Source organism: Anabas testudineus, chromosome 11 (genome assembly GCF_900324465.2).
Source record: "Anabas testudineus chromosome 11, fAnaTes1.2, whole genome shotgun sequence".
NCBI classification, from domain to species: Eukaryota; Metazoa; Chordata; class Actinopteri; order Anabantiformes; family Anabantidae; genus Anabas; species Anabas testudineus.
Genome location: NC_046620.1, coordinates 10,046,463 through 10,068,634, shown reverse-complemented (window position 1 = coordinate 10,068,634; position 22,172 = coordinate 10,046,463). Strand labels below are relative to the sequence as shown.

At 39.6% G+C, this 22,172-nt stretch overlaps 1 protein-coding gene across 1 annotated transcript in view; it reads right to left on the bottom strand.

Annotated features, from left to right (window-relative positions):
* The window catches only part of csmd3b (CUB and Sushi multiple domains 3b), a 274,055-nt gene that overhangs the window by 89,146 nt on the left and 162,737 nt on the right, over positions 1-22,172 (bottom strand). The window contains exons 7-10 of the mRNA XM_026349411.1: positions 19,044-19,121; positions 14,804-14,891; positions 14,507-14,631; positions 5,106-5,227 (exon numbers count right to left, since the gene is read on the bottom strand). Of these exons, the coding sequence (XP_026205196.1) occupies positions 5,106-5,227; positions 14,507-14,631; positions 14,804-14,891; positions 19,044-19,121 (413 nt within the window). The remainder of the gene's footprint in view (positions 1-5,105; positions 5,228-14,506; positions 14,632-14,803; positions 14,892-19,043; positions 19,122-22,172) is intronic.

Here is a 22,172-nt window from a genome sequence, read left to right as displayed (position 1 = left end):
AAGCAAAAAGTTAACTCTGGTCATTAAATGATAAAGTAATGCAGTGGCAATGAACACAGGAAGGTGGGAAGGTTTTGGAGTGGTAGGAATAACGTCTGTTTGAGGCTTAGTTAGTTGGGTTGCTAACTCAAATCGTGCAGTCGTCTCTCATTCTGTGGCAGGAAACAGATGAGCCCTGTTTGCCAATGCAATTTATAAAGATGGAGGAGGACCTGCGTATTTCGCTGATGGAAACTGAGATAAACTGGTCTCTCTATCTTATTGTATACTGCACATCCTTTACAGAACATCCCTAATGCCACATCAGCACAGTTCACACAGCATTAAACACAGATAGGACAGAACTACATTACTTTGAGCCCATGTGTCTATATGTGTTGATGTTCTAGTGAAGTCAACTTTACCTCATTACTGACAGTGTGTGGGTTAGTGTTAATGTGTGCATTCAGTCTCCCTTTTAGCTTACTGCGTGTACAAAATATGAAGCTGAACACTACGAGTTCTCCTCTCCTTTAATTGGTTGGTGCTCGTGAAAGCATCCATCTCTCTGTAGCTCTCTCTATAACTCTCTTGCCTCTCTCTGTCTTTCTCTCTCACTTGATGTCACCCTCTCTGGCGTTCTCTTTCTAATTGGCTGCTGCATTCCTTCTTTTCATCCACCTATGGCTTCTAGCCAATGAGGCGACAGAATTGGATTTCTGCTTGATAAAGCACTTCCTTTGGTGGCTGTGGAGACAATAAGGTGGAGGGATGCTCCTCCCTGCCCATACTATAATAGAATCTAGGGATACCTTGAAGATACGGTTACTGTAAAAAGTGACACAGTCAGTGATGTAAAGCAAGCACAGACAGGGCAGAGGAATAACAGATTGTGTGTGACGATATTACAGTAAACCTGCTGCCACCCGCTCCCCTTCAGCGTATTTCTTCCTAGATGATAAAAACTGTGCCAGTGTGAGAACAGTCTGGCTTTAGCTGATGAAAACCGATGGCTCAAGCCTGTCATAACCTAGTGTTTTCTTCTCTTTCGCTGAGCCGAATCCACCAGGTGCCTACTTTTTAGAAACCAACTCTGAACACATTGAAAAGGCTATGCATGGGTTTTACTGTTGCTATGCAACCTCTATACTGACAAATGCATTACAGTCACGGTGCTCATTTGGTAAATGTTTAACATTTTTTACCCGAGCCTTAAAAGTGTTATGCTGTCCTGTCAAGAAGACACACCCTTAAGCATTTTAATGACTAACAGCAAGCAAAACCAGCACAGTGATCTTTACTGTGCATGTCTGACTTCTGTAGGCCGTTGGGGCATTAGCGAATCCAGTGTCTGAAAAACCAGCACAAAGAAAGTCTGACCTAAAGCGTAACTCTCCCCTCTTACTATATGCCATAGTGGTGTTAACTAAATATGCAACATGGCAGCACAGTAATATGGTATGCTAGTATCCATACAATATTCTGTGTCTCTAAATGTGTAGGAAGTGAGATGAAAGCAGTTCCCTTTATTTATTCTGTCAAATATAACATATAAAACAGCACAATGTAGAATTGCACTATAAATGTGCCAGATGTGTACCAAAAAAATAGCTGGACACATACAGTAGACAGGAAGTTGCAACTAATTTCATCATATTTCATGCATCATGAGCAGATAATGTGAAGAAAGCACTTTGATAATCCCGAGAGATAGGTAGGAGAAAGCTTGGGAACTAAATGATCGGGAAAGTAAGGAGGAGAAAGGAGAGAAGAGGAAAAAAAAAGAGTAGAGAAGAGAAGAGAAGAGAAGAGAAGAGAAGAGTAGAGAAGAGAAGAGAAGAGAAGAGAAGAGAAGAGAAGAGAAAAATCTAGTAATGGCTATCCCGTCCTGCCATCCCCAAGGTTAAATGAGAATGGGAGAGAATGAATTGGCTCTAAAGGCTCATTCTGCCAAAACTAAATGAAGCAATAACATCAGAGAGCTATAGAACCCCATTAACACTTAACCTGAGCGAGTGGGAGAATAGGGGTGGATAGAGACAAAAAGAGGGATGGTGGGAATGGGGTTGACAGAGAAAAGAAAGGGACGAGAAGGGGATGCTAAAGAAACCGCATGTCTTGTTACCTCCGCAATATGAGAAGGCGACCGTGAGAAATATAAAACATGGGTGGGAATGGATGCAATGGAGAGGCTGATACAAGTGAAACAGTAAAAAACTGATTTTCCCCTCAAGTGCCCTCTTCCCTCCCTGTGTTCTTTTTCTCCATAGTAATTTGATGGTTTCAGGCTGAGCTCTTTAATGAAGAATCTGGGTAATTCTGAGGACAGAGCCTCTGGGAGTGAAGCATGAGGAGGGATGGGCATTATAAAAATGGAGAAAAAGGAGGATGAGACAGGGAGAATAAGAGAAAGGGAGTACAGGATGAAATAGGGTGAGACATGTACAAGCAATAAAAAAGAGATGTTCTGCTAGTGGGAGAGGCAGGAACAGTTGGGACTATTCCCTTACTCTGAATGTGTTATGCTGCTCGCACCATCGCCCACTTCCCCCTCTTAAGTTTCAGCCTCTCTCTCTCTCTTCTTGGTTGCAGTATCCTCTTGCGTATCTTGTTGCTTTCTCTCCTCAGGAGATCAACTGACCACTCACCTGCCTGCTAAGATGGGCCTCGTTCCCTCATCAGCTTCCTAATTGAGGACAGCTTTCTACTGCTAGTATGCCAGATCGTCACTGCTCCCATTCTGGCCCAGCCATTCTTGCTTGTTACCTGTTGTTTTCCTGCCAATTCCCTACTGTTTGTTTGCCCGTGCCACCTGCTCAACATAAGCTTGCTTTTGAATCTAGTAAATTACCTTTTACTCTGCGAAATGTGTTTCTCGATTTGTAACTTTCTCCTGCCACTAATCACTTGAACAATGCCAAGGAATGAATTCATAAACCATTACTAACATTGAAATGTCCACAGCTCTAACCCTTCACTAGAAAGATACCAATATCTAAACTGTGGTTTTTTGTGCAGCCCTAAAATGAACCATTCTGAAAGATTTACACCAAAGCCTGTTTTTAAGTGTAGTCTGATCTGTCACGTGAACTTCATTTTAATTTATATCTGTGGCACTAAATTAACAAAACTAACTGCCTCACTAGGATTAGCAAGATGTTGTAATAATCAAAGGTGATGATTGGTTAAAAGAAAAGACTACACAGTGTGTGTTCAGTGCTTCTAAACTTTAAACACTTGACATTTGTATAGTCTTCCAGGAAAACTATACAAAATTGTTTGATAAGTGCACAAAACATAAACTCACAGTTTAATAAGTTCTGTTGAAATACACTATGGCACTCTGACAAGTCTGTAGCACCACAGATACTAATGAAAAAGCTAGATGGAGATTTACACATTACATTGAGGTTTTATTTTCTGCATTAAACTAACATGCTCTTACATGAGCCACTTCACATGTGCACATGTGCCAAGAAAAATGAAAAATAAATGAAGATGGAAGCTGATTTATAGTCAAACTAATTGATTTATTTATAATTGATTATATCATTCTCTTCATATAACCTTTTGAATTAGTTTATTTAATTGTAGAGCCTTCCTTTCTCTGTCTTACACAATTTTTGTAAATGTCTAAATACTGAACAGGGGTCCCAGCTTTGGGGTTACAGCTCTCATTTACAATGATGTTATGGTCAGCCATGTTTAAAGTAACGTAGAGGTCGTGTTTAAGACCTGAGCTGAACACTATTGAATTGACCTCTTTCTAAGTTAGGAGCAACATCTCCTTGAATATCAAGAAAATAGTCTAATAGACAACAACAGCAACACATAACAGATAAAGATAATAGGGTGTGGCTTAATCAAATTAGAATTTGTGTCACTTATTTTTGAAGTGTTGCATTTTGGCCAGAAGCAATGCATGCTGGATATTTACTGCAATTTCTCAGTGGCATTTTATTTTACATGTTTGTTTAAGAGTATTATCTGTGCATTTATATTGTATTTTTTATGTTCCTTAGAAGAAGAATGAGAGAGGGTGTGGCTTAATCAATTAATTAATCAGGTTTTGTGTATATGGGTATTAGTAAGAGAAAAAGACAACTTACAGGCTATGTAACAAGTATAATCTATAAATGATAAAGATTTTATCAGAGAATATGGTCTTATATATATATATATACAGTAAGATATATATATATATATATATTATATATATATTATATATGTTTAGCACATTTAGACACATTCAATTTTAAATTCTTACACACATTACACATACCGCACAGACACACACCTCACAGGGCGCATAAGGGCATTAGTACTGAAGCCTTCAACAGTAGCAGACTGTAGCCTTCAAAAGAGAATGTATTGCTCTAGGCCATAAACCAGAGGCCTTGGGCAGTGACAGAGACAGTTGTGTGTGAGACCACAGTAAAGTGAGAAACAAAGAAATGAGCAAGAGCAAAGCCGAAAAAAGTGTGTGCGTGTGTATGATTGTGACTAAACAAAATAGTAAAAATGTGTATTTTTAACTCACATACGTAAAGTGTGACTACGTGTTAGTGTGAACAGATCTGCGTGTGCTTCCCTGTGGTGCTGACGCAGGTATTACCACTGACGACAGAGAAGTCACCACAGTGACCCTGAGTGGAATAAGGATGTGTCTCCTGCATACTAAACAGATTTCTCCTGGGGTATAAAGTGACCACTTGCAGCTATCTGATAGACCTCCAGCCTATCGTTTGCCTCTTGCCAGGATTAACCAATCACACAGAATTAGACACCGATATGCTCTGACTAGCATATCATTTTCAGTACCACTTGAATGAATTATTATTATCACATTACATAAATATACAACCAAACTAACTTTAGCAATGTCTGTTAGATCTGCTGTTTTCTATGAATTTATATTAAATTCTAATAATAACATTTTATACATATATATATATTAAGAGGAGGTTAAGTGGAGGAACTTGACATTAGTATGTTTGAATGTGAAAAAGAATAAAAAAACATAGAACAGTCGTATTATATTTAAGAGTGTTCACAAACAACAATGATGTGAAGTTAAGAGTCTGACAGAGAAAGAAGAGAGAGAGAGAGAGAGAAAGACACTTTACCTTGTTGGGATTTGAAGCCGTAATTATCCACACACACTGTGCGTTGCTCTCGTACTGAATTGGGAAGTTTGGTGATGTAAAGGTTCCTGATGGACCTTGAAGATTACTGCCACATGTTTTCACTGTGAATAGAAAAAAAAAAAACCCTGTTATTTGTAGCAACTGTAAAATACGCAGTGGTATTAGCAACAGCATTGCTAAGCCTGCTGAATCACGGTGTTACAATAAAAGGCAATACCCTTTGTAATTAAACCATTTAGGTGACGCTTAACCAGAGACTTTCAAAATAAATCCAGCAGCAAAAGTGTGGCACTCATGGGTCAGTCAGCAGTAGTCCCATAGAGAACACTTATAAGTAACAATAACACAACATTGAGCGTGAACAGAAGAGAAAAGAAGAGAAAAGAAGAAAAGAGAAGAGGAAGAGAAGGTCAGATAGATGTTATTGATACTGTCAGCAACATCTCTCTGGATAGCAGTACTTAATTGGAAGCTATTGGCTGTGAAATACCACAGGATTAGCTAGAGTTGCAATATTGACTGATAGAGACACTCACCAGCAATTTACTCTCAAAATCTATTGAAAGTCAACAACTTCCAACTACTGGCTGGGTAATAATTACATTCCATCTCTAAAAGAAGTAAAACCTCTGGACTGCAGCTCGGAACAAGAGATCTGCCGCAGGATAAAGTCACAGATACAACGTGGTTCTTCCACTTGAGGAATAATCCTTGATTGGGTGACCAATATGTGTAAAATGTACCAATAGGTGGTTTGAGGAGGGATTCTCTTTATAAATCCATAGAAGAATTTGACTGCAGATTGATGCTCGAGCTGGAAACTCACAGCAGCTGATAAACACTGAAGCTGCACTCAGCGGGGTGTTGAAAACGACACGTGCTAGTTTTTCGATAAACCAACTAAGCCTTTATTAGGCAGTGTGTTCTGACTGAATGTGATAGAGAACCTGCTTGTCTGTCCTTGGGTCGTCCTGTTAGAGTAGGGAGGTAATTTTCTGGTTGGTTTGAAGCAGCGTTTGTTCCTTAATTAGTTTGTTCAGCGGTAGGCCGCAAGGAACTCATACAGTTAACAGCCACAACACACAGACACGAAAAAAACAAAATCACATAAACGTGAATTCTTGTACAGTTACATTTTACAATCAGGGACGAGGCCACATTCAGCTATGCACACAATGACACATACTGCAAAAAGAAGGAACAAATACACAGAGGCCAATGAGAATAACACCATTAACAGTGTCACACACATGTACAGCCATCCCAAATTCAACACACATTGCCGCAACTATGACTTTTTGGTCAGACAGAGGAGACGAGTAAAAGAATCATAGCACAGCATGTTGTGTGTTTCTTGTTGTTTACAATGGGCCGTATCTGAGAGGTGCTATAGGAGCACGTCAGAACGAGTGCAAGACCCCCTTAGAGATCCCCTATACAGTATCTCTCCAACTCTGTGTCTCTGCATTTCCCCGTCTCTCTGTCTTCTGGATGTCAGCCTGAAGTCCCCCTGCCTGAGCCCAGTTGGCGCTTGATGCTCTAATTCTCAATGCATCTTCAAATGACCTTCTCTTATGTTCAGCTCACTGCGGTTTATACACTGATAGATATACAGAGATGAAGTCGTGTTTGGGTTCCACGTGAAAAAATGATTTATCTGCATGTCTCAAAGTGGGTGTATTAGTACAGTGTGTGTGTGTGTGTGTGTGTATGTGTGTGTGTATGCGTTGACAGCTCAATCAGCGTGGTTTGAACGAATGGCCGGCCCATTGTCGTGCCAACAGCAGAATGGGTACAGTGTTGCTATAGCGATAGTGCGTAGAGAGTTATCACCAGAATTACCAGAGGAGCTAACATCCCATAATTTATATTAAACTCCATCCATCTCTCAGGCTGCATCTGTCTGTCTCTCCCTGTCTTTCTCTACGTTTTATACTCGTGCTGCCTTGGTCCCCCTATCAGCCATTGTCTGTCCTTCATGATTTATATTACACTATCATTTGCTCTTAGTGACCATCTCTTTTTATCTCTCGACTCTTCTTGTGCCTTTTCTATGCTTCACTTATTAGAGTCTGTAACTGACTCGTGTTCGAATAGTGTATTTAAATTTCTCCTGTTACTTGCTACCTTTCGGCCCCAAATATCCCAATTTATCAATTCAATCAAATGGTAAGTAAATAATAATAAATAGGATCAGTTGGTGTGTTATAGAGTTCGCTGCTCAGCACTATGACAAGGTGCGATGCATCAGATGTCATTTACTGTAGTATACTAAATTATACTTTATACAACTGAGGGAGACAATATTTTTGCATGACTAATATTTGTCAATTTAGCAAGAATACAGTCTAAAAGATTGCTAAATTATTGTTTTGGTCAGTGGTGGCAGGAAAAAAAAAAAAGCCAACCATAGCCAGCCTTATACCATCAACACTGACATATTCTCATCTCAGAGAGCTGTAGTGCTGAAAATGCGGTCAGTGAATAATTGCCTATTTACACATCTAACAGACAATTAGCATTCATTTGGTGTTGTCTGTTGCTTTTCTATTTTTAGTTCTGGTTTCGGTCTCTGACGGCACCGTAGGGAAGTACCTGGCTGTTGAACAGCTCCCTTTTGTCAAAACAGCCTGCCTAACCTAAGCGACCTACAGGCATGCACTTTGGTAATAATTCTGCGCGACACCTTCTACATTACTTGGTAATTTGACTCAGTGTTGGTTACTTGAAGTGCAGCAGTTTAATAATGGTGGTCTCACTCTCTCTGACAGCCTCTTTGCCTGTTAGTTTGCTTAACTTTGTCTCTGTGTCTCTCTGTATCCCTTTCTCCCCCTCTCATCATTATTTGTTCTGGCACGCAGTATAAAGGGCTTCAAGCCAATGGGGCCCACACTATCATTGAAGTGATAATGAATTATAAATCAAATTAAAATTTTTGATGAGGTCTATACGGTACTGAAAGCATATTGTTGGAATTGAGCAAGATTAACTGAATGCTTTAGGCAGGGGCTGCAGTGAGCGTTTGTGCCTGTGTAACTAACAACATATCCTTTTTTTTGAGTTTATATATTCAGATGAACTGGATTCCCCCCAGGATTCTCACTTTGTCACATTCGCACAAACATGTATACCCCCATAAACCACTAGGAGGTGGACCAAAATTAAATTATGTTTCAGGCAAGGAGCACATTGCCAAAGCCTATAGTGTAGCTCCAATGCCCTTGCTCATACTTCTCCAAAGTTTTGCTTTATAGCTTCAGAGCATAACTAACATGCCCCATAGGCACAGGGAAGGTTGCTGTGAGAATTCTTTGAGTCTGAATTTTAATGCTGTTCAGCTTCACAATGTTTTGACTTGATTCTTCACTCTAGCATAGCAGAAACTCCTCAATGTTCCCTTCAGTCTGATCTCTACCTTATACTCAAGGTCTACAACTCTGCTACTCTCTCAGCAGGCCTTTGTGGTTAGCGAGTCGTCGCACTGGGTTCAATCATCCCTACAGGTATACCTGCTGAAGCATAGCAAGGACACTTAACCCATGCCTGTTCCAGATTATCTGCCTGACTCCGTACCTCAACAAGACAGCATGAAGAGAACTGGTTTTCCATAGAACACAATTGATGGGTTGACTCGGAAATGAAATACTGGACCAGCAGTGACCTCTTGGTGCAAATACATGGTATAGTCTCAAAGATGGTGAGGTGTCACCCATACTTAATCAATAAGCCTCATTTACCAATAATACTGGTTTGTCCAGAGCTATGTGAGCTGAGCAAGTCTGCTATCTGGTGCCAGGAGTGGGTGTCAAATCATGTTCCATAGTGATGTCCTACGATGGGAATTGAACAGCTAGTTTTTATTCTTTTCAATAATAATGTAAAATAATATTATGACTAATTAGTTTGATTATTAATGAATAGAACACAATTTTAATATAACCCAACAAAAAACTGCACAAGCTGAATTTAAGGAGAAATTACTTCTTAAGAGAAACCACTCAGGAGTCAATGGTGTGCCCTGGTGACGCTGTACATAATGTGCCAGTCCATCACCAAATGCCTACAAGCCAGAAAAAAAAACTTCCTTATGATAGTAATTTTATTATCAAAGGAACATCATGATTAGAGTAAATTCATCATTAAAGGTTCGTTCTCATAAAGATATATTTCCTATTAAAGTAATCTTTGACGAGGATGATGTGTAACCAAATAGACAGCTAAATGGAAAAATCAAGTCCTGATTTTGACAAAAAGGGTTAGAGGGGATCTTCTGTTTTCTCTGCTGATGAAAAGAAGACAAATATTACTTGCCAACCTATCGTGTTCATTTGTAATTATAGGTGGCCTGGGTCGTATTTGACAGTTCAACACAGACAGGTCTAGCAAATCTGAATACTGCAACGTCAGAACACACATATACACCGTATCCAAACCTGTATATGTGGTAACCAAAAAATGTTTTTCAAAGTTCTTGTGGTCACACTGAGGCTCAGATCACAGCGTCGAGGCAGATTAGAGATCAGACGATTCTGCAGCAGCGGGCCGAACTGGCTGTTTTAACAGTCTGCCTACAGGAGCAGATAGATTGACCAATGGACACAGAGGATGATTGATGACATCATTAGGCTGGCACACAGTGCTCCAATGGCCCTCGCTCTGGTTAGAGCTTTAATGGGTACACACATATACCCCTGCACTAAAACACACACACACACAGATAGCCACTAATGTTGCTGTTGTACAGTGTGTATACACACACATCAGCTGAAGCTCATTCTTCTTCCTTCCTTTTGTTTGTCGTCTGCATGAAGCCAACATATGTACATAGCGTGTCTGTGTGCATGCATGTATCAGGCTGACATATAGCACCCTGCATTGAGTCAGTATATTCAGGCAGATCAACTGAGCTCCCCTGAAGTTCACACACACACACACACACACAAACACACACACACACACACACACAGGCAGACAGAGAGAGAGAGAGAACTGGCTCAGTGGCCTTGCCATCTGTCCATTAATCAAGGTGCCACATGGACTCCCTCTCTCATAAAGTGTTGTAGGAATAGACAGAAGGACATTGCAGTTTGATGGCTGTTTTTGTAGTTTATTTTTATTTAGTTTTGTAATAGTTTTATTTTATCTAACAAAGTGAATACTGCCCTGTTCCCCCCTCTCTCTCTCTCTTTGCATTGATTCACTGTTGTGATATAAAGGGCAGTTTTTCAACATACATTCACTTTATTTTCCCTCTAATGTTCCCAAAGACACATTTAGCTGTATTTAAGTGTTTTGACAGAAGTGACCCTTTAATAAATCAGCTGGCTTGATGCCTTTTGACAGATTGCTTCTCTCGATGTTATTCATGAGTTTCCACTTTATCTATTGGCTGGTCTGGATATAAAGGTCAAATTGGAGCTGTTTTCAGTTAGACACAGATTTTCTCTCATTCCATTTCTGTTCGGGAGAATGAAAGAAAACAGGCTAAATAAGGACACTGTACTTCAGAGAACACAATGTTTTCTCACTGAAGATCAGCTGTACCATCATGGCTGCTCTGCTCTCCTGCACTAGTTTACCTGTTGAACCCATTCCACAGTTTCATTTATATTCATGTAGCTGCGAAGTTAGCGGAGGTGCAAACAGAAGCACACAGCCAAGTTCACCGGGATCAAGGGGATCAAGTATATAATTTTGCACTTGTGTCTACCTTAAAAAAGACTGTGCCAAGGTAGATCAAGTGGTGCATATCAGGTTGGGTTTATGCAAATGCAGCGTGTGTTTTTTCTTAGCCCACAGCTCAGTCCAGCGCTCATACATCATGCACCATTAGTTGAATATTCTCACAATATATGCACTCAGTCTAGCGTTCCAGTCAGTAAGCCCCACTGGTTCGCTGTTTATATAGAACAAGTCATTTGGAAAAGAATCTTGTAGTGAAAATTTAATTAAGACATGTTATTGGAGCCTGAGTGGTTGTGTCCGTCATGCACGAGCTGGAATTTCAGTGTCTCTGTATATTCAACTTTCAATCATTTTTTTAGAGTGCTCTAATCATTGGTATGCTCTCTCTTAAAGGCCAGGACCTGCAGCTTGAACAGTGGATACAGTGAGCTGATGGGACTGACTGCTAACTACTGATACCATAGGCCTCCTACTAACAAATATGAGGCTGTTGCAGCTGACTCAACCACTGGCACTCAGTGTAAAGGAGTCAGATGCTCAGAAATTCTTTTGTTTTAAGGTTACGATATTTTTTGCCTTCATCTGATAGACTCTAGTGAAGAGGTAGACAGGAGATGTGGGGGAAGCGAGTGGGTAAGACATTCAGTAAAGGTCTCTAGCTGGGCTTAAACCTGGGATGCTGAAGTAGTGTGGTGATCAACAACCGTTCGCCCTATCAGGAGGTTAAAAGGTAAAAAGACTATATATATGAAACATATGAAATTAATTATTAGAGTTACAGACCACTTCTAGACATTGGCACAGTTTATTCCTATCACTGTCTGTTAGCTCTAGACTAGCCTTTGTTTTTAGAATTTCGATATTGGAATTTTTTCCCTAAGGGGAAATAGATTTCTGAGAATAGATTTAAAAATAGACTATTGGTCTCAATATTCTTCTGTATGCTTTTCAGCTAAGCCACCTCCATAAAAACACCCTATTGTAGGCTTCCAATGTATATCTGCAATGTTTACGGCAGCATTGTATATGGGTTTACTGTTCTGTTTTCTCTTTTGAGTGATCTTGGCAAGTAAAGCCCCAGCATTGCTGTGAAATAGATATGATTCCAGTGTTACATGTACTGTATCTTGTCCTTCAAGCAACCTCAATATGATTATTCTGGGATTTATGGGATTTTAAAGATGGAGGTCTTTCTCTTTCACCAAAATAGGACATAGATATACTGCATAACAATGGCACACAGGAGTGCTTGGAAGAGCGGTAAACAAAAATATACAGTAGTGGCTTTAGTTGGAAAAGTATTGTTGTCTCAATAAGCATGGATTGTGGATCACTGGGTATCATTCATGGTTACACGTAGATTTGTCAGAGATAGAAATATAGATAAAGTGATATGAATAGTTGCTGTTATTTAGCACAGGGAGGCATAAATTGAGTTTATGCAAGTTGTTTTAGAGGATCATGCTGGAGTAACAGTGCCCTCCATTGTGAGAAACTTTAAATAACAAAGATCAACTAATATGAAATCACTAGTTACTTAGCAACAGCCACTGAGCAGGTCGGTGCACTTTGTCATGCCTTTGTCAAAAAGTTAGACATGGTATTTGCTTGCGCTGGGAATATAAATGGTTGTGTTTTAAATTCAGCCGATCTTTAACGTTGCACACCTGCCATTTAGACAATAAGGTACTCCTGTAAAAGTGTCACATCCTGCCCACGTACCACTCCTTCAAACGACACTGCTGACTGGGGAGTGGTGGCTTTGTTTCCCAGTGATAGAGGTCATCTTTTTTCTAACAATTCAGTGGTTCTGGGGACAACATCAGTGAATTTTAATGTTATTGGCAGTTTCCCTCTGGGGAGGCTTATCCCATCATCTCATGCAGGTAAATGTCGGATTTGATTGGCTTAATGTCAGAAGCTATATTTAATTGGTCCTTATAAAGTATTTAGTGATGATGAATCCATAACAGTCATTAACAACCTTGAAGAGCCAATCAAAAGGGTATCAGCACTATAGTATTTCTGATAATGAGTTGGATAATAAGGTTGACTGGCGACAGACAAAGTCAACGGCATTAGCCAGGTTATATCCAGCTTTACAAGGATCTGCGCTGTCATGGTAACAAAACACTTACTGAAGGTCAGTCCCCCTGTGTGTCTGGTTCACAGGAGAAACCCATGGCAGCAGTCAAGACTAGTAGTTAGACTGTGTCCTTTAACCAGAGGGCAGGAGAGGAGACCCAACAACTGCTTTTGCCCTCAACATGTGCCCCAGGTGCTACTCCAGAGCTGACTTAGCACTTTGGCCTCCCAACGGACCAGGGCAGATACTGTAGCAACATGCACTGATCAGCCATTACTTTAAAACCACCTGGTGTTTTTAACACTGCGCCTGATCACTTCTTTTTTCTACACAAGATAGCATTACATCACCGCATCATCATCCAGGTCTGCATTCACTGCATTCTTAAGGTTCATCCTACACTAAGATTAAAGTGGAGACGCTGAAACGGTGAAATTTACATTCGTAAGTTTGAGTTATGTTCCAAATGCTGCGAATCTGTTTTTGCTAAGATGTTGTTTTGCTCAGTTTATCTGGTGTTCATATGCTAATTTCCTGTGATGGATTTCGTAACTTTTACTTTCACAGAAGCTATACTTCAAGCAGAAAGAGTAGGTGTGTAATTTTTCAGCGTTTCCTTCCCTTATTCTCCTGCGTCCTCTGTTCCCTGCCTTCACGTTCTCTTTCTGTACTTCCTTTCTCCCTTTCTTTTCTCTATTTCAGCTATTATTAGTTAGGTGTTAAAGTACTTCCCCGTCGTCCTCCCTCTTTCTTCTATTCACACACATAGACCCAGAATGAGTGAATATTGGTTTTTATGTTAAAGTATGTGTCTCCAGCCCGAGTCTGAAGCCTAGTGAAGGGAGACATGACAAACGACTTTGGCATTTAACATGACAGACGCCCTCTCTCTCTGTCTCACTTCCTCTGTGTGTGTGGGGCTGAGACAAAAAAGTGGCAGATGTGAAACTAGAACTAGTAATGAAAGCTGAAGAATGAATGTATGAAACGTGTTAATTGTCAGGGCACTGAGAGAACTGATGAAAAACGCACACTTGTCCCTATGCAAATCAAATACTGAACTCTTTAGCTGTATTGTACATATTACAATAATAACTGTATTTTTACTCCCTTTCTAAATTCAATTACAAATTGTAATTTCATTTACATGGCGTTTTGATCAACAAAGATCCAACCCAGTGCTTGTCATAGTAGCTTTTACCTGCAGTATACCGTGTTTACAATAAAGGCTGTAATTTGAGGTCCTGATCAATCACTATCACAGCTCCCCTGATGGAAGCACACAACCGAAGCATGTTAGTGAGGCACTACACTGCAAACATTGGATTATGCAGTGTTTTGTTTCATAATTTTATAGCCAGAGGCTTGACACAGAATTGGGATTTTTTCCACTATCAACTCGGCCCCGTTCAACACAAACCCATGCTGAGGAGAAGCCAAGGCAACACACTGACAGCATTATGAAGCAGTATACATGGGCAGTTGTGCTGGACTGACTTCTTAACTACTGTTATTAGAGTCATTCCTGTTATCTGTGTCTGTTGCTGTGGTGTCTCATTTTGTGTCATTTGTGCACTTGTGCAGATGCATGCTGGGTACTATTTCTTACCTTTACAGACTGGTCTGTGGTCACTCCAGGCTGCGAAGACTTCGGCCACTCTCTGACAGCTGATAGTTTTGCTGCCCTGAAGAACATAGTCTTCCCCACAGCTGAACTGCACCACACTGCCAATACTACATGAGCGCACACACACACAAGGACATTAACATATACAGAGGGGAAATAGAAAGTCAGGGAAAGCAAAACAAACCAACAAGCAAGAAAAAAACATGAACAAAAATGTGTTGCGTTTATATACAACATACAGTACGAGCTTCTCTTTCAGAAAAGGTGTGTAAACTGTACCTGAAGTCGTTGCCATGACGTTTCCCATTCTCTGGCTCTCCTGGGTCAGGGCAAGAGTTGGACGCCTGTCTCACACCACCTTCATTTACTATACAAAGAGACAGACAGGTGGAAAGCCAGGCACAGACTGGTTAGAATAAGGTACAGGCAAGGCATACAGTAAAGCTACACTGGGTCCAGAAAGCTCACTGTCCCTTTAAAGATAATCTAATTCACCTAGATACTGTTTGCTACGTGGTGGAGGCACTGAGGTATATATTAAATAACCCAGTTCTTCTAATTATGTTTCATGTGTTAAGAATATTCAAGCCCACTTTTCATCCACCAGCATCACATAATAATGCTTTCCACTTGCCAGGTCTTTACCAAAGGTAAGGAAGGGGTCAAGGAAGTGGTGGTGTGTCAAATGGTGACGCCACAGGGTACCTTTAGGGTCGGCACTGGGTTGCCACGCATCATTATTTTGTGCTGTGGGATGAAAATGTGTTGAATGTTCACACACTGTATTTTCACTGACATTCATAAATTCATCCGTAGTTATGAATAAATGTACATAGTGATTTGGACTGTGTCGTTCTAAACACGCTGCCAAATCAACACTACCTCAGTGTACCCTGGCACAAATCTAACATGCTCCGTGTCATTTTGTTGAGTCTAGCCCAAGAAATTTCAAGCTCGGCACTTTTTGTTTTTTGCTCGTGCTCCTGCCTCGACGCTCATTCACTTTACAGGCAGCACGAAACAGGTGCAAGGGGAAACAGGTTAGACAGACCAGGAGATAGGGAGACAGACAGGTTAGACAGTTAGTAGGCAGACAGGGACAACAGAGCACTCAGAGATACGATCTTAATTCTCTCAGTAACACAAGAGCTAATCTTGACAGTAACACTCCACACATCACAGAAAACAGAGACAACAGGCAGAACTGTACAAACACTTCGAGACTGCAGCATTATAAAACACGCACGATGAATCCCTACTGTTGTGTCTAATTATAGAATAGCCTTTATGTCTTTTTTGTTTCTTTACCTACCTTTGTTGTATTTTATTTTTGTTTTGTCGTCTCCTTAATGTTTTTCTTTCGCTGAGTCTTCCCATACAAATGACTATATAACTGTATTTCACTGGCTCATCTCAAATGTCTTTAGAGAAATATGGCTGCTAGATAAACATCAAGCAATGGACAGTGTGCATAAGAGAAATTCAAAAAGCTCCCGTGTCTTCTCAGGGAAAGCCAAATCATAACTTTCTTCCTATTCATTTTAAAACTTTTCCAGTTGAAACACATTGTACATTAAAGCACTTTTTCTCTGGCACGCCTTTCCTAATACTGAGAGGGATCAATCATGCCACAGAGCTCTTTCTAGTAGGTCAGCATGCAACACACGTACTACTACTGATATAGTATCCTAATGAGAGGAGTCCGTTTATGATCTATTTTTACGCAATTTAGGACCCCACGTGACAAGATCTTTCATATTCCCCAATGAGATCAGAGTCAAAGTCAAATTATTTAAATGATCCTTGAGTTCCCCTCATCTTTCATTCACACCAATGAATATAAAATTAGGCCACTCTGAGGATTTTTAAGTGTGTTTTTTGAGTCATTCATCGTTTGCTAATGTCTGGCGTCAGCAGAATATTACTAGAGGGAGAAACTGTCTTGATGTGCTTATTTACTTCAGCTGTACAGCTGGTGTGATATATATTATATTCTGAAATTCAAATGCACGGTCTGGGATTCAAATAGGAGGGAAACACAACTATTCATGGTCGTTGGTGTAGTTTAAAATTCAGCTTATTTCTAAAGTAGACATGTGACAATGAGTGTGGAAAAACGCGATTCTGTCGTTATGTTATTTGTCTGGTGAATTCAGACTCCTCAGACTCATTATTTTTTTGGCTCCATAGTTTTACTACCTCCTCTTTTGCCTTGAACCTTGTGCGTCGCATTTTTTGATAGATTATATTTTTATTTATTTTGATATATCAATGTGAACATTCACTAATTCATGCAAGGTTTGTGCCTATTTTAGTTTTTCTGGCAATTATTGCAAAACCACTATTGTTGAAATCTGCCAATAACGTAAAATTTAATCTGTGTCAAACTAAAATACCACAATATCACAAGACTTAATTGGGTGGTCAAAACACACACTTAGCGATTATACTGCCCATCTCTGCTTGCACACAAACAGCCTCCCACCCAGGCTATTTTGCAGTCTGACTAACATGTATATGTTTAGTCTGTATCAGCAAACTCACCAGGTGGTTGATGTGTGTATGTGTGTGTATTTTGTTAGAGTAGATAGTTTGTTGCTTTGTTGGAGCATCTAATTTGACCATCTGGACAATTAACACTATAACAGAGGGATTGGTTACAGTATCAGTAATGTGTGCAAACACTCACACACACAAAACCCACAGAAGTCACCCGCTTATGCACACATACACATACACATACATGAACAAATGCAAAAAAAACCTGCGTACGTAAACCTAAACATGGATGGACGAAAACACACAAGCAGGGGTTTTGGGTTTCACTGAGGAGTTAAACAAATCAGAGTAAAGCAACATGTGAACTAATCACAGTCAGACTAATTAACCTACAAATTCACATAGAGTCAAACCTCCATCCATGACCATGACTCTCCAACCTGTCAGAAAACCAGATGAATTTGCAATGCGCTGTGCCTTTAATGGTATGTTCAGCCCAGCACCTTTTTTTCATCAGCTCATACAGCATTTAAAAAATTCACATAAAAGCGAATGCTCATGCAAACACAACAGAAAGCAAATAAGGAAAACAAGCAAATTAGTGAGAGACATTCAAATATCAATTCGCAAGCATGCAAACCAATTAAAGGACTAGTACAGTCTACTCATGTGAATGTGTGTATACAGCTTAGCATTTTGACATCTGTGTATGTCCTTGTATCAATGGATACATTCTTAGCACATGTTTACACATTTCATTGTATGGTAGGCGGGTAAATATGTAAATGTTCTGTATTCATGAGTACGTATTAATGTGGAGACAAATGTGCATGTCCAAGAGAGCTATGGTGTTTGTGATTAAACTATGTAGAAAACATAAAAGAACATAAATATATTCTGTTGCACACAAATAGCTCATCTCGCATGAGAATGATGTGTGGGGGTATATACAATAAGAGACAAAAAGAGAGTAGTAGAGGCATAATAAAGAGGCAAAGAAGGGAGAAAGTTATTAAAAAAGGATTGGAAGTAAAATAAATCTAAAATATGTGAAAGTAAAGTGGGTGCTGACAGTTTTAATAAGTGAAAGTAAAACAGGTGCTTCTATTTTTCTTTGAGATTTTTCATGCACATTCTCCCACTGCCAGAGTGCTGAAAAGGCTCTAAATGGAAATATTCATGTGGCCATTTTTTACATTAGAGGACGTCAAATGACTTATTAGCACCCTTACGTTTGATAACTTCACTTCACTGTATCTAATTAAAGTGTTAAGAGTAACTTAACTTTCACAACTTAGAATTAAAATGTTTGATAAATGGAGTATAGTTTCATAATAGGACATGTTTGCATTTATTAATGTCTCATGGATCGCAACAATAATTTAATTTAAGTGTAGATGTGGAAAACAGCTACTTTGGTCTGTGTTGTATAATTTTACTGTTCAAAATCACCTGTGTGTACAAGTCTATTAATTATTCAGTTATATAAGAAGAGGAGAGAAGAGAAGAGAAAAGCATAGGAGCAATGAAAGAAGAGGTAGGAGCGGGTGGTAGAGAATACCACAATAGCTTTTTCACATACCTTGAACAGACCCAAAGCCATGATTAAGCTTATCAGAACACTAAATATGTCAAAGCAAGCTGTGGAGAGGCATGCATAAATACATATACATGACATCAAATAACAAAAGCACACGAGTCATGCGATAACATGCTCTCATAAAGGCTGTGGCAGTTTCAACACATTTGTGGTTCAACAAATTTAAGACATTATTTTTAGGACTGAAATAATAATATTACCACATTCTGTCTGCAAAGGTGCAGACAGAATGTGGATATTAGTTTGTCATCGTCAGATCAGAGGCACAAAAGTGCTGAACGTAACAGCCTTTTCAAGAGACTGAATTAATAAAAGCGAAAACAAAAATGAAGCCAAACGTAAAAACAAAAGCAGTCCAAGCCAAACCAAGCCATCACATGTTAATTCATTAGCCAAAGTGACATTAAGATGTGAACTCACATATTGAAAACTTGTTGTTGGAGTCTTTGCCAGGGAACAATTTAACGCCCCGCGATTTAAAATCTACTGATCGCTTCACTGCAGAGGAGAACAGGATACAGAAAAGAGAGAAAAAATAAAATCAGAAAACAGATCGAATAACGTGGGAAAAAAAAAAAAAAGAGACCTAGCGAAAGAATTTTGAAAAATGGCAAATTCTTCTCCCTCACAGTGCTGAGAGAAAGAAGAGCACAGCGGAAAGTTACAGAGGCAAAGTAAATTTGAAAATGGTGAAAAAAAAGGAAACAACAAGAGGGGCAGGGACTGACAAAAAGGAAACGGCAGAAGCAGAAAGTGGAAAAATGATTTCAACAATACCATCACTGAAGGCTTTTGTTCATAAAGAAGCTTAAGCTTTCGCTCTCTCTCTTTCTGTCACTCAGACACATGTATATCAGATGTCGATGTTTTGCTGGAAGCCCCCCATCATATTCTCAACAAAAGCTTGTATAAGGGGTTGTAGCTTTAATCAAAATGACAATGACGCAGCTCCGTAATCAAAGCATTCAGATAATGGTACATTAGAAAATAAATGGTTCCTTTAATCAAAGTAAATCAAAGACAAGAGGACAGAGAGCGGCGGAGGGAACCCCTGTCAGCATGACCTCTGTTTTCTAACATGGAGATATCATTTCATTAAAAGGTTAGCAGTGTTGTACTGAACGTTACTGTAGCTCAGCAAGTATGTTTGGAAAGATAGAGGATAGTAGAAAAAGTGAGTGGGCGAGAGCCGGATTTGACTCCATGCAGTAATAATAGAAAGACAACACCCTCGGGTAATCTCAACATGACTCCCTCACATTTGAAATTTTTGCTGCTCTGTTCTGTCAAAATAAGTGAATACATAATCAACATAAAAACATTAAAATGCAAACACATAGATATATATTGTCCTGAATGACAATGTATGATTACAAATCACTAAACTGAAAGTTTGACTTGACAGACACCATTTTCATAATGACCTGACTAATCCACCAAACGCTGCCAAATGACTGATAAATTAATGTTCTACAATTATCCTAATGTTATACAGTGTAGACATATACAGCAGACACATATTTAAGTGGTAATAAAATTGACAATTAACATCATGTACAATATTTCATGTCAATAATTATTCTGCTATACTGTGGCTACATAGATGCACACGTTGATACTTACCATGCTGGCGTAAATCGATTATTGTGCTAATGATTTATCCAATGTAAAGTGGTCGAACCTTTTTAAACACTAAAAGTTACGATAACAAAGCTGATATATAATTTAAAACAAGTAGTGGGTGAAGTACAGTGGACCAGCTTTTTTAGGATTAACATAACTTAAAGCAATAACTTCACCTCCTAAATTCACCCTCGTAATTGTCAGTTTCTTCACGTGAAATATATGTATGTAACAAACAGTAAACAACACTGTAAAACACAACATTATTTTCAGACAATAGGCAGTTTAACTAAAAATAAAAGCTAGAAGATCCTGTAGAGTATTACAGACAAAACAAAAACAAAAAGGTTATTCACATTTAAAAATATATGACCATTAAACTTACTATTTTTAATGGAGACACTTAGAGATTCGTTATCAAGTCAAACTGATGATGGACAAATAGGAACTTCAGACTATACAACCGTACACACAAAGACAGAATGCAACACGTTTGAACTCCACATCAATCTACCTACAGGAACAGCATTTCTGCGGTCTGACAGTTGTAAGTGTACAACATAAGGAGGACATGCTTGATACATGATGCAGTATCTAATCTCTCAGATAAAAAGCATCTTTCACTGCTTTTCATTTAAAATATGTAAGCTTAGTGATTCACATATCCCCCACATCTTCAGCTATTTGAAAAGAGTCCAAACTCTTTAAATGCTTGTAATAAATTCTGATGAAAAAGGCACTAAACACACAGAGCCTCTCTTTGCAAGGAGGAACAGGAGGAGCGCTGCGAGAGACCTACAGGATGACCTTCAGCAGACTGCTGTTTCTCCAAACTGACAGAGAGGAGTCCGTGAGAGTGGCATCAGGCACTGATCCTCTAGCATGACCTGGGCTCACAGACCAGCACCGTGCAGCTGGATCGGCATTTGCCAGTTAACACCGGATCTGGCAAGTCCACCGCTGGCTTCCCGCTCTTTTCACAGATGACAACAGGTTCACGCTGAGCACATGTGACAGACGTGAAAGAGTCATTGATGGTGTGTGGAGGCATATCTGTAAGGCCACCCAGACCTCCACGTCATGCCCAATGGTACCCTGACTGTCTATGGTACTGGGAGCCTGGTGGCTAAATGGGTAGGGTTGGGACGCAGAACGCTCGTGGTTCAAACCCTGTCTCTGTCATCATCATCTTCTTGCTTTCTTCTCATGATTGTAAGACCCTACACTGGTGCCCTGGGCCCTGGGTTCCTCCTGGTACGGAACAATCCCTGGCCTCATGTGGTCAGAGTGTGAAGGCAGTTTCTGGATGACAAAGGCATTGATGCCATTGACTGGCCCTCAAGTTACCCTGACCTAAATCCAATTGAGCACCTATGGGAAATTATGTATTGGTGGGGTTTGCTGGGTGATTCGGAGGATCCCCCGGGACAACATCCACTGACACATCCACACTCATCGGGAGGGGGATAAAAATCTTACAATATGTTTTCAAATGTATTCCCGCCAACTAGGCAGCCCAGATAGTTAAAAGTCTAATTATTTTGTATTTGCTGTATAAACCCTTTGGTAATATGCGTCATAAAAACTGTTTGTGTTTTGTGCGTGAATATGCATCAAATTATTTAGACCCATGTTAATATTTGAGCCTAAAAGGAACAACTTTGCTGCAAACATATGGAACAGATAGAAAGGCCAACTGCATTTAAGTAAACCACATTTATTACCTAATCATTAGTAGCAACAAGATAAATCTAAACTGAAGAAGTGGTTGACAGTAAGATGCCCAGAGCCTACAGCAAAACCATATTGAACCATATTTTAAAAGCAAACCATCTTGTGGAGCCTGGTGTAGATTCCGTAATGCAAAACTATATTTTATTTCCTTATTACTAGAGCGTAACCTAATTTAATAGCTCAAGAACCCAC